The 13,431-nt window shown below is 60.8% G+C and overlaps 1 protein-coding gene across 2 annotated transcripts in view; it reads right to left on the bottom strand.

Moving 5' to 3' along the window:
* Positions 1 to 9,880: 9,880 nt before the first annotated feature.
* Positions 9,881 to 13,431, bottom strand: part of MPV17 (mitochondrial inner membrane protein MPV17) — a 46,642-nt gene continuing 43,091 nt past the window's right edge. For both annotated transcript variants that reach the window (XM_039532758.1, XM_039532759.1), the window contains exons 6-8: positions 13,079 to 13,111; positions 12,548 to 12,600; positions 9,881 to 10,455 (exon numbers count right to left, since the gene is read on the bottom strand). In XM_039532758.1, coding sequence (XP_039388692.1) covers positions 10,386 to 10,455; positions 12,548 to 12,600; positions 13,079 to 13,111 — 156 coding nt within the window. In that variant the 3' untranslated portion in view covers positions 9,881 to 10,385. The remainder of the gene's footprint in view (positions 10,456 to 12,547; positions 12,601 to 13,078; positions 13,112 to 13,431) is intronic.

The following is a 13,431-nucleotide window of genomic DNA, read 5'->3' as shown; positions in this document are numbered from 1 at the left end:
CACCAGGTTGACCCCGCAGACAGGATCCGGCGCCTCACCCCCTTACTGGACTCCACCGCCGTGGAGGTGTACAGCCGAATGAAAGGGGAGGAGGCGCGGGACTACAACCTGTTCAAAGAGGCCCTGCTCCGCGAGTTTGGGCTGACCCCGGAGATGTACCGGAAGAGGTTCCGGGGTCAACGTAAGACCCGGGAGGTCACATACCTGCAACTGGTCAACCGGGCGCAGGGGTACGCCCGCAAGTGGACGGCGGGGGCCCAAACCAGAGAGGACCTGCTTGACCTAGTCGTACTGGAGCACCTGTATGATCAGTGTCCAGCTGACCTGAAGCAGTGGCTGATGGACCGGAAGCCGGAGAACCCGCAGCATGCAGGCCGGCTGGCCGACCAATACATGGACAGTCGGGCGGGGGATGGCAGGGAGGAGTCTCGAGGGAGCAGGCCTGCCTCAACGCAGAGAGAGAGTCACCATGGGACCTCCCAGCGGGGCCCTATGGAGAACCCCCACAAAAGGGGAACGTCCAGCGTCAGGTCCACCCGACCCCCGCGAGGGGACCCACGAGACATGGGCTGCTTCCACTGTGGCCAGCAAGGCCACATACGGGCCCAGTGCCCCAAGCTCAGAGACAGACCGAGCAGACCCAACCCGCCGAGGGTTGACTGGGTACAGACCCAATTGGATGAGGGGCAACCTGCCCAAGAGAGGGGGGCTGGCAGCGCCCCACCTGGGGAGGAGGGAGGAGGGCCCCCGGTCAGCGCCTCTGGGGCTGGATGCCCGGTCCCAAGGGGCTGCTACAGGGTGGCCACGGGCTGCCCCTCCGAGCAAGTGCCTTGTTCCCTGGAGGTGGATGGGAAGAAGGTCACTGGGTACTGGGACACCGGCGCAGAGGTGACGCTGGCCCGGCCCGAGGTGGTGGGCCGCAATCGGATGGTGCCTGATACCTACCTGTCCCTGATGGGCGTGAGCGGGACCCCATTCAAGGTGCCTGTGGCGAGGGTGCACCTGAAGTGGGGGGTCAAGGAGGGCCCCAAGGATGTGGGAGTGCACCCCCATTTGCCCACAGAGGTGCTGATGGGGGGGGACCTCGAGACCTGGCCCGGCAATACCCGGGGTACCCTGATTGTGACCCGTAGTCAGAGTCGGCGCAGGGCTCTGCACCCTGACAACGGGGAAAGTACTCTGCCCGAGTGCCCAGCGGGGAGGGAACGCCCAGAGACACGACCCAGAGAGGCTGCGGCCTCAGACCCAGCCGGTGAGAGAGAGCAGATCCCCATCCCTGCCCCAGCTGCTGAGTTCCAGGCCGAGGTGCAGAAGGATCCCTCCTTGCAGAAGCCCAGGGACCGGGCCGACCTCAATGCAGCGCAGACCATGAGGAGAGGTTGCAAGGAGAGGTTCCTGTGGGAGAAGGGGTTCCTGTACCGAGAATGGGCTCCCCCCGGGGAAGTGGAGTCATGGGGGATTAGGAGGCAGCTGGTGGTTCCCCAGAAGTTTCGCCACAAGCTGCTGTACCTGGCCCATGACATCCCCCTCGCAGGGCACCAGGGAATCCGGCGCACCAGGCAGAGGCTGCTACAGAACTTTTACTGGCCTGGGGTCTTTACCCATGTCCGGCAGTACTGCCAATCCTGTGACCCCTGCCAGCGGGTGGGGAAGGCCCGGGACAAGGGGAAAGCAGCTCTGAGGCCTTTGCCCATCATAGAAGAGCCTTTCCAGAAGGTGGCCATAGACATGGTGGGGCCTCTCAGCAAGGCGACCCGGTCAGGGAAAAAATACATCCTGGTGGTGGTAGATTTTGCCACTCGCTACCCCGAGGCGGTGGCCTTGTCCTCTACCGAAGCAGACACCGTGGCGGATGCGCTGCTGACCATTTTCAGCCGGGTGGGATTCCCCCAGGAAGTCTTAACGGACCAGGGGTCCAACTTCATGTCGACACTGCTCCAGTCCCTGTGGAAGAAATGTGGGGTCCGACCCAGCTGGGCCTCAGCATACCACCCCCAGACCAACGGGCTGGTGGAGAGGTTCAACGGGACGCTAAAGATGATGCTAAAAACATTCATGCACCAGCACCCACAGGACTGGGACAAGTACTTACCTCACCTGCTGTTTGCGTACAGGGAGGTACCCCAGGAGACTACTGGGTTTTCGCCTTTCGAACTGTTATATGGAAGGCGGGTAAGGGGGCCCCTGGACCTGATGAGAGACGAATGGGAGGGGAAGGCCGCTCCCGATGGCGAGTCAGTGGTGGAGTATGTCCTGACCTTCCGGGAAAGACTTACCGAGCTCATGGGCCTGGCCAGGGAGAATCTGGCCCGAGCCCAGAGGAAGCAGAAGGTCTGGTACGACCGCACGGCGCGGGCCCGCGCCTTCGCCACCGGGGATCAAGTGATGGTTCTCATCCCCGTGAGGAAAAACAAACTCCAGGCTGCCTGGGAAGGGCCCTTCAAGGTTGTCAAGCAACTAAATGAGGTAAACTATGTGGTGGAGCTGTCGAACCGGGCTCACCACCGCCGGGTGTACCATGTGAATATGATGAAGCCATATTATGACCGAGGGAATATGGTGTTGGCCGTGTGTGGCCACTGGGAGGAGCCGGGGGATGACCCCTTAGTGGACCTATTCCCAGGGACAAAGGCTGGGTCCCCCCTTGAGGCGATTCCCCTCTCAGATCAGCTGACCCCGGCTCAGCAGGCTGAGATCAGAGGGGTGCTGCATCTGCACCGACAGTTGTTTTCCAACCAGCCTGGGCGCACTAACTTGACCGTCCACCGGGTGGAGACTGGGGCACACCCCCCGATACGCTGCTCCCCTTTTCGGGTTACCGGGAAGACTGCCCAGGACCTGGAAAGGGAGGTCAGGGACATGCTGGCTTTAGGGGTGATCCAGCCGTCCGCCAGCCCCTGGGCCTCCCCAGTGGTGCTGGTCCCCAAGAAGGACGGGTCGATCCGGTTCTGTGTGGACTATCGAAAGCTCAATGCCATCACTGTATCTGATGCCTACCCCATGCCAAGGCCTGACGAGCTCCTAGACAAGCTGGGAGGGGCTCGGTACCTCACCACCATGGATCTTACAAAGGGCTACTGGCAAGTGCCGCTGGACGCAGATGCCAGGCTGAAATCGGCCTTCATCACTCCCCTGGGGCTCTATGAGTTTCTGACCCTGCCCTTCGGCCTCAAGGGAGCGCCGGCCACCTTCCAGCGCCTGGTGGATCAGCTACTGAGGGGGATGGAGAGTTTCGCTGTGGCGTATATTGATGACATCTGCGTCTTCAGCCAGACCTGGAAGGACCACGTGTCCCAGGTTAGACAAGTGCTGGACCGACTCCGGGAGGCGGGGTTAACCGTCAAGGCTGAGAAGTGCAAGGTGGGGATGGCTGAGGTATCTTACCTGGGCCATCGGGTGGGGAGCGGCTGCCTAAAGCCGGAACCGGCCAAGGTGGAGGTGATCAGAGACTGGCCCGCTCCCCAGACCAAAAAGCAGGTCCAGGCCTTTATCGGGATGGCGGGGTACTATCGAAGGTTCGTGCCCCACTTTAGCACCATAGCCGCCCCCATCACTGAGCTGTGCAAGAAGGGGAAGCCAGACAAGGTGGTCTGGACCGAGCAGTGCCAGCAGGCTCTCCAGGCGCTGAAGGAGGCTCTGCTCAAAGGCCCAGTTCTGGCAAACCCAAACTTTGACAAGCCCTTTATGGTGTTTACCGACGCCTCAGACACGGGGCTGGGGGCGGTGTTGATGCAGGAGGATGAAAAGGGGGAGAGACACCCCATCGTGTACCTGAGCAAGAAGTTGCTACCCCGGGAGCAGAACTACGCGGCCATCGAGAAGGAATGCCTGGCCATGGTGTGGGCCCTTAAGAAACTAGAGCCATATCTCTTTGGGCGCCACTTCACCGTGTACACCGACCACTCTCCCCTGACCTGGCTGCACCAGATGAAAGGAGCCAACGCCAAGCTCCTGAGGTGGAGCCTGCTCCTGCAGGACTATGACATGGACGTGGTCCACGTGAAGGGAAGTGCCAACCTGATAGCGGACGCGCTGTCCCGGAGAGGGGGCCCCGAACTTCCCCGGGTCACTGGGCAGTGACCCCGCTCAGTTCAGTCTCGGAGGGGGGAGAGGTGTGAAGAAGCAGGGACTGTCTGTGTGTGTGGTAGGCAGAGACAGGTATGCAGCTGTAACATGAGCCTGGCCTGGGGGAGGGGAGGTCTCACCTCTGGCTGGAGGTAGACAAAAGGGAACGGGGGAGTGGAGGCATTCCTCGGTTTTGGGAGCTGGGAGGTGGGTTTCAGGGGATCCTAGGCTGGGATCCAAGTACCCTGAACCCCCAGAAAGGCCAGATTGAGGGGTCCTGGCTCTGCACACAAGCTGGGCTGTATCCTGCGTTCCTGTTGTTCAATAAACCTTCTGTTTTACTGGCTGGCTGAGAGTCACTGTGGGTACCAGGAAGAGGGGTGCAGGGCCGGACTCCCCCACACTCCGTGACAGAGACAGAGAGATCAGGTGACCTCCTGGCCCGGGAAAGAGAGACAGCCCAGAGAGGAGGGGCTGGAGGGGGTTGGGTAGTTTTTGGAAGCTGGCTGGAAAAGGGAGGGGAGCCCCGAGGAGGCTCAGGCCTCCCAGCAGGGCTGTGGCCTCCCTGGGGCCCCAGATGGACCTAACTAAGGGAGGTCTTGTTGTCTGTACCGGCAAGACCTGTTTTGGACTGTGTTCCTGTCATCGAATAAACCTCTGTCTCACTGGCTGGCTGAGAGTCACGTCTGACTGCAGAGTGGGGGTGCAGGAACCTCTGGCTTCCCCAGGATCCCAACTGGGTGGACTCATTGTGGGAAGCACATGGAGGGGCACGTGCTGAATGCTACATGTGAGCTTCCTGCCCTAAAGATAGTCTGCTCCAAGGGAGAGGAGGCTCCCCAAAGTCCTGACTGGCTTTGTGGGGAGCAGTTCCAGAGCATCGCCCAGGGACTCCGTGACAATGGGATCATAGAATCATAGAATCTCAGGGTTGGAAGGGACCTCAGGTGGTATCTAGTCCAACCCCCTGCTCAAAGCAGGACCAAACCCATCTAAATCATCCCAGCCAGGGCTTTGTCAGGCCTGACCTTAAAACCCTCTAAGGAAGGAGATTCCACCACCTCCTATTTTGGGCTGTATAAGTAGGGGCATTGCCAGCAGATCGAGGGATGTGATCATTCCCCTCTATTGGACATTGGTGAGGCCTCATCTGGAGCAGTGTCCAGTTTTGGGCCCCCCACTACAGAAAGGATGTGGACAAACTGGAGAGAGTCCAGCGGAGGGCAACAAAAATGATTAGGCGGCTGGAGCACATGACTTATGAGGAGAGGCTGAGGGAACTGAGATTGTTTAGCCTGCAGAAGAGAAGAATGAGGGGGGATTTGATAGCTGCTTTCAACTACCTGAAAGGGGGTTCCAAAGAGGATGGATCTAGACTGTTCTCAGTGGTAGCAGATGACAGAACAAGGAGTAATGGTCTCAAGTTGCAGAGGGGGAGGTTTAGGTTGGATATTAGGAAACACTATTTCACTAGGAGGGTGGTGAAGCACTGGAATGGGTTCCCATGGGAGGTCCCTAGTCTGTAGCAGTGCATGGGATTCTTCCTTCCTAAGTGCAGGACTCTGCACTTGTCCTTGTTGAACCTCATCAGGTTTCTTTTGGTTTTGTGTATCTGTGAGAAGGCTGTCCAGGTTGCAGTTAAGCAAGGGCAGATCTCACTCTAGAATGCATAGGGAGACGTGTCCTGGAGAGAAGCCCAAAGGAGGGTGGTGGAATTTAGAAACTGTTGCAGTGGGTAGGGTTCCCTCGGCTCTGTAGCGGGTACAGTGCCTACCAGTGAAAGGGCTGACCTGGCTGTTAGCTGTGAGCCCATGGCTGAATAGGGGCTAGATCCCACTCTAGAGAGCACAGGGGTGTGTGCCTTAGAAGGAGGCCCAGAGAAGGAAGTTAGGGAGGGATGCAGGGAAGTACCGGAATGTCTCCTCACTGATTACATGGAAGGGTTTACCCAGGAGAAATTTGCTGGATCAGCATCCGTGCTCCCAGGCACCCTCCCGGTGGCTCAGGTTTAAGAGGGAACTGTGTACCTGACCTTCCTGAGGGGAGTCGTCACACAGCAGACCTCTCAGGGACAGAGAAAAGGGTGACAGAGGGTACCCCAATCCCAGTCCCACTTTTGCAAAATGTTGTTCCTGATTGTATTTCTGAAAACTAACTCTGTCTCTTTAAGGCAGGATGAGGGTCTTTCTGGGAACTTGTGTGTCAGTGAAAATGCTAATGACCCACCTGACAAAGGGGAGGAGGCAGCCGCTTCCAAGGCAGGTAAACTCCTCCCAACTGCTAAGCACAGGTCGCTGCGTAATGGGAGTGAAAAACACAAAGACACCTGGGGGGTGGGAGGGGTGGATTCGTCGCATGGGCGTAGCCCTGGAGATGAAATGCAACTCCACGGGGGAGGGCCAGTAACATGCAAGGGCTCCTTACACCCCAAAGACATGCCTGAATTAAGAACCTGTACTAAAGGGAAGAGAAAACCTGTATCTGAACACACACGATGGTACCGGAAGGGTTGGGAAATGCAACGAATGCTGAACTGGACTGTCTGAACAGAAGGCGTGGGATGAGCAGCACACTTGCAAGCGCCACCCTGTCATGAATTTGCTGTAATTTTATGCCTCTTCATTCACAATCTATGGGCTGAGACAAAGAATTTGGTGCTGATGGTAAATCCTTTATAAATGTGTAACGCATGATTTTTGGAAGAAACGTTTGTACGGGCTAGGAATGGTAACAAGGAAGTCCTATCGGAATGCTGTTTCTCAGCTAGGACCTGTGAACAGGCTTGGAGCTTGGCACAGCAGAGAAAGCAGAACCAATCTAGATTGCTGTGTGGAAGGGGAAATGGAGGCCCACCGGCTCATGGCATTGGCGGCTAAATGCTAAGACACCGATGCTCTAGAAGATATTCATATCTACGTTGTGGTAACAACGCTGTAATTCAAAGGCTTTCAGGCAACTTGGAAAAAGAAACCAAGAACTTTGTAAAAACATCTGTGGGTAACACTACAATTTTTGGTAACACTAAAGGCTTGTCTACACTACCCGCCAGATTGGCAGGTAGTGATCAATCCAGCGGGGGGTGATTTATCACATCTAGCACAGACGCGATAACTCGACCGCTGACGCTCTCCTGTAGACTCCAGCACTCCACCAGAACGAGAAGCACAAGTGGAGTTGACGGGAGAGCGTCTGCTGTCAACATACTGCAGTGAAGACACCGTGGGAAGCAGATCTAAGTCCATCGACTTCAGCTATGCTAGTCACGTTGTCACTTGGTCACACACGCATCTCAGATCAACCCGTGCAGTAATGTAGACAAGCCCTATGAAGTTAGTTAACTGTGGCCTAAAAAGGATATTAGGCACACTGCCTTCGCATTAGTCAGTGACCAACCCTCTGGCAGGAATCTAAGGGGGGAGGTGTGACATTACGCCCCATATTCTTCATAGAAATATGCTTATGAGATGAACATGGCACAACTAAGCTGTATTTTATGCAAGATGGCTCATGTGAGGTCTCACTGGGAAGGTTCTGCTTTACAGAATTTGTATGCACGGGTCAGTTCTGCAGCTGAACGTAACAATTCCAGCTGGGTTTCCCCCTGGGGAACGCCCACCAGGCAGAATGCAGTCAGCCTGGGTGGGCCATTAGAGGGTCTTTGAAGATGCGAATCTCCCTCCTTCCTGAGAAGTTTCCTGGGCTGCTGCTTTGAGACTGCAGGGTCAGGTGATCATGTCACCTGGTACTGGGTACCATCTCGGGGGTCAAAGTGGGAAACATACGCAAATCCCATGTAAGGCTGGGGAGGGCGTTCATCTTGGTTCCTTCTTCACTGACTCCCCCCAAGATGACTGCTTGAGACATGGAAGAAACCAAGACAAAGTGGGGGGGAGGGACTGAACCCCAGCTGGGAATGGTGTCTGGCCCGGGAAGGATATTCTTGGAGTTACCTGCTGGCTGGGGGTCACTGCAGGGTAAGAATGTGGGGGTGCATTGCTCCTTCTGGGCGGACAAGTCTCCCTCGTGTCCAGCTCGGGGGGACTCAGCTCGAGGCGTGACCCAGGGGTGCTGAAGGCTCTGAGGTTTGGTCACGGGAGGTGGGGAAGCCAAGGGGCTGACCCCAGTGAGTTTCTGACCCTGCTGGGGCTGACTGGGCCAGAGCCGTGCGAGAGCACCAGGCCCGGGGATCCGGGACAGCTGTCCGTTGCCCCTGGGAGCTGGCAGGGCAGGGAGGTAACGTTCCTGCTGCAGTGTTGGCAGTGGCTGGGCCCCACACTCACCACCCCACCCGTCGTGCCCACCTCCTGCCGGGATGCAGCCAATGCCACCAGCTGCCCCAGAAGTGACTCTGCAGCCTGACCCACACACTGACATCCCGGTGAGTTAACGCGCTCACTCTGCCCAGAGTGGAGGGGCCTGAGTGCAGCCCCAGCCCATGCAGGCACTGCCCAGGGCTGCTCCAGCTTAGCATCAGCAGCCATACTTCGGGGGAAACTGAGGCACCAAGCAGGGATGTGCTTTGCACATCCCCTGCCCCTGTCCGAGACTTTGGGGGGGGCGTAGCTCTCACATGGTGAGGCTGGCCCCAGTGCAGACAGGCTGAGTGCAGCAGGGACTGGTACCAATGGCACCAGCACGGCTAGCAATGGCAGTGCGGACGTGGGGCTGGGGCCTGGGCTGGCAAGGCTGGCACAGCGACCCAGGCTGCAATGTGAGATCCCCAAGCCCAAAGAGACCCAGGCTATGTCCACACTGAATTCACAGCCCGGGCTCAGGCTGCTTCTCTGCGGGACAGATGCTTGGGTGCGAGCTGGAGCCCGGGAGGGTCCCAGAGCTCAGAGCCGAGGGGGCTGGCTGGAAACCCCTTGGGTCAGTGCTGCCCACGCACAGGTGGCATTGCCAGGCGGGTGCTCTGTGCGCTGGCCCTGGCTGCCCCACAGTCCCGTGAGGAGCAGGCGCTGCAGGAAGCTGCGTCCCGTCGGCCCTGCCAGTGCAGCAGGTTATGACCATGGGCCCTGCCGGTGCCGAGCCTGGATCCCGGGGAGCAGCTCCTGCCGGCTGCCCTCGGCTCCTGCAGACCCTGTCCCAGCCCCTGGAGCAAGGCGCCCCCAGCCCCAGCCCCACCCCAACAGCAGGGCCACGGCAAGGCCAGTCACTGAGTTTATTTCTCCAGTTCCTTGCCTGGGCTCCAGGGCGATGGCTCAGGGGGCCCGTTGGGGCAGGGGTTCTCCAGCCAGGGGAGTGGCTCCATCGCCCCCAGCACCACGGGCATCCCTGGGGCACGGCTCGGTCTACCCCGGCACCAGGGACCACCATGGGGCGCAGCTCAGCCACTCTGGGGACAGCCGTGAGGCAGGAATCAATCTCCCCCTGTGCTGGGCACAGCCGTGGGGTGCAGCTCGGACCTCCCAGCACCACGTGCCAGCGCTTCCTTTGCTGAGGCTGCCCAGGGGGTCAGTTTGAGAGTTGCTGTGTGATGTGGCCCCCTGGAGCGCCCCCAAGAGCCACTGCTGGGCCGGCCCCACAGGGTGTGGCATGGGGGGTCCTGCGGCTGGGTGGGGGGCACAGGAAAGGGGGGCTGGCCCCACAGCCATTTGCTATGGCAGTCACCGAGGGGGTGGCATGGGGGGGTCCTGTGGCTGGGTGGGGGCACAGGAAAGGGGGCTGGCCCCACAGCCAGTCGCTATGGCAGTCACAGAGGGGGTGGATGGGGTCCTGCGGCTGGGTGGGGGCACAGGAAAGGGGGCCGGCCCCACAGCCATTCGCTATGGCAGTCACAGAGGGGTGGCATGGGGCCCTGTGGCTGGGTGGGGGCACAGGAAGGGGCCAGCCCCATAGCCATTCTCTATGGCAGTCACAGAGGGGGTGGCATGGGGGGCCCTGTGGCTGGGTGGGGGGCACAGGAAGGGGGGGCCAGCCCCACAGCCATTCTCTATGGCAGTCACAGGGGAATGTGTGGCCTGGGGGGGACGAGACTGGGGGCGGTCTCCATGGCCATTCACTATGGCAGTCGCAGAGGGGGTGGCATGGGGGGCCCTGTAGCTGGGTGGGGGGCACAGGAAGGGGGGGCCGGCCCCACGGCCATTCTCTATGGCAGTCACAGAGGGGGTGGATGGGGGGGCCCTGTAGCTGGGTGGGGGCACAGGAAGGGGGGCCAGCCCCACAGCCATTCTCTATGGCAGTCACAGGGGAATGTGTGGCATTGGGGGGAAGAGAATGGGGGCTGTCTCCATGGCCATTCACTATGGCAGTCACAGAGGAGGGTGCGGCATGGGGGGAAGGCTGGGTGGGGGGATGGGAGGGGTGCCGGCCCCATGGCCTCACAGCTGGTTCGCCTTCCAGGACAGGTAGGAATTCCAGACGACAGCCACCACCTGCACGACAGCCAGCCTGGGACAGAGATTCACAGATTGTAGGGCTGGAAGGGACCTCGAGAGGTCATCGAGTCCAGTCCCCTGCCCTCATGGCAGGACCAAATACTGTCTAGAGTACATGGTGCCTGTGGGCGCCATGGCGCCTGCGTACTGGCTGGCAGACGAGCATCCGCCCAAATGCCGCCGAATTTCAGCGGCGACACCTCTGGATGACGCTGCTTGTCGGCGGCATTTCGGCGGATGCTCATCAGCCGCCACGGTCCTCCATGGCTCAAAAAGGTTGGGGACCACTGGTCTCGACCATCCCGGATAGACATTTATCTAACCTACCCGTAAATATCTCCAGAGATGGAGATTCCACAACCTCCCTCGGCAATTTATTCCAGGGCTTAACCATCCTGACAGCTAGGAACTTTTTCCTAATGTCCAACCTAAACCTCCCTTGCTGCAGTTTAAGCCCATTGCTTCTTGTCCTGTCCTCAGAGGCGAAGGTGAACACGGTTTCTCCCTCCTCCTTATAACACCCTTTTAGATACCTGAAAACTGCTCTCATGTCCCCTCTCAGGCTTCTCTTTTCCAAACTAAACAAACCCAATTCTTTCAGCCTCCTTCCTAGGTCATGTTCTCTAGACCTTTAATCATCCTTGTTGCTCTTCTCTGGACCCTCTCCAATTTCTCCACCTTTCTTGAAATGTGGTGCCCAGAACTGGACACAAGACTCCAGCCGAGGCCTGACCAGCGCAGAGTAGAGCAGAAGAATGACTGCTCGTGTCTTGCTCACAACACACCTCTTAGTGCAGCCCAGAATCACGTTTGCTTTTTTCACAACAGCATCACACTGTTGGCTCATATTTAGCTTGTGGTCCACTATGACCCCCAGATCCTAGAGGCGGGAGCCGGGTCGGCGATGGGCTGGGCCTGACGCACACATGGGGCAGCTGCCAGGCGAGGCTCTGCCCCTTGCTGGGCAGCCCCCAGGCCTCAGGCCAGGCTGCCTTGTGGCTCCCATTAGCCTGGGGCGGAGCTGGGCCCTGCGCTCCGGGGGAGACAGCGAGGGGCTGGGCTACCTGGAGGCTCCTGGCCAGGCCTCTTCCTCCCTGGGCAGCAGCTGTCGCCCCAGCAGGGGAAACCCCAAGCTGCACACCCCACTCGGTGTCCCGGCCCCCGCTGTCCCCTAGCGCACAGCCTCCCTGGGCTGGGGCAAGTGGAGGCAGGGTGGGGGGGCAGGCAGGGATGTTGGGGCAGATGGGAGCCATGGCACAGGCAGGGGGCAGGGTGGGGCGCTGGGGCACCCCAGGGGCAGGTGGGGTGGGGAACCAGGGCAGGAGGGGCAGGGATGTTGGGGCAGATGGGAGCCATGGCACAGGGAGGGGGCAGGGTGGGGCGCCGGGCACCCCAGGGTAAGGAGCAGGTGGGGTGGGGGAACCAGGGCAGGCAGGGGCAGGGATGTTGGGGCAGATGGGAGCCATGGCACAGGGAGGGGCAGGGTGGGGCGCTGGGGCACCCCAGGGGGTAAGGAGCAGGTGGGGGTGGGGGAACCAGGGCAGGCCGGGGCAGGGCTGGAGGGGCAGATGGGAGCCATGGCACAGGCAGGGGGCAGGGTGGGGGCGCTGGGGCACCCCAGGGGCAGGTGGGGTGGGGAACCAGGGCAGGGAGGGGCAGGGATGTTGGGGCAGATGGGAGCCATGGCACAGGCAGGGGCAGGGTGGGGCGCTGGGGCACCCCAGGGGCAGGTGGGGGTGGGGAACCAGGGCAGGAGGAGCAGGGCAGGCAGGGGCAGGGATGTTGGGGCAGATGGGAGCCATGGCACAGGGAGGGGGCAGGGTGGGGCGCTGGGGCACCCCAGGGGTAAGGAGCAGGTGGGGTGGGGAACCAGGGCAGGCAGGGGCAGGGATGTTGGGGCAGATGGGAGCCATGGCACAGGCAGGGGGCAGGGTGGGGGGGGGCTGGGGCACTCCAGGGGGCAGGTGGGGGTGGGGGAACCAGGGCCGGCAGGGGCAGGGATGTTGGGGCAGATGGGAGCCATGGCACAGGCAGGGGGCAGGGGGGGGGGGCGCTGGGGCACCCCAGGGGGTGGGGGGTAGGCGGGGGCAGGGCAGGGGCCTGACCTGTGGTTCAGGGGGATGAAGTAGAAGTTGGCAATCTGCACAGCTGGCCAGAGCTGAAAGAGAGAAGACAGGGCGGGGGGGGGCACTTAGGCACATGCCAATGGGGACCCTGCAGCAGGGCTGCCAGCCGGATGCCCGGCCTCAGCCCCTCCCCCCAGCACACCCCCCAGCCCGCGCCCCCGGCACTGCGGGCACCCACAGGGGTTGGGATACTTGGCTAAGAAAAATTCACCCAAATTCCTGGTGGGTAAATACATAATGGGGGGAGGGCGAGCCCTGGGCAGCCCCGGCCCCACAGGAGACAGGGGCTCCTGGGCAGTCCCGTGGGGCAGGAGCGCTGGCTGGCCGGTTGGCAAGGCCCTGGTGTGGGGCACGGCCATGCAGACAGTGGGATGGGCTCCAGGAGGAGATGCTCGGCCAGCTCATTAGACAAGCGTGGGTGTGGGGCAGAGGGAAGGCCCCAGCCTGCAGGACCGGCCCTGGAGCACCTGGGGAACCAGCTCGCGGCGCTGGTGCAGCACCTGCACTTACGTAATAGTTGGTGAGCAGCGCGTCCGGGTAATCCTGTGGGGAGTGAACAAGGGCAGTTATTCGCAAGGCCGGCCCAGGCAGCCATCAGGGGGCATGGGCCGGGCATGGCCACTCCCCTGGCCTGGGCACGCGGGCCGGGCACGTCCACTCCCCTGGCCTGGGCACAGCCACTCCCCTGTCCTGGGCACGCGGGCCGGGCACGTCCACTCCCCTGGCCTGGGCACGTCCACTCCCCTGGCCTGGGCACGCGGGCCGGGCACGTCCACTCCCCTGGCCTGGGCACGTCCACTCCCCTGGCCTGGGCACGCGGGCCGGGCATGGCCACTCCCCTGGCCTGGGCACGTCCACTCCCC

Source organism: Mauremys reevesii, linkage group 3 (assembly GCF_016161935.1).
Source record: "Mauremys reevesii isolate NIE-2019 linkage group 3, ASM1616193v1, whole genome shotgun sequence".
NCBI classification, from domain to species: domain Eukaryota; kingdom Metazoa; phylum Chordata; order Testudines; family Geoemydidae; genus Mauremys; species Mauremys reevesii.
The sequence above is the reverse complement of the archived record's forward strand: the minus strand, read 5'-3'. Positions and strand labels throughout refer to the sequence as shown.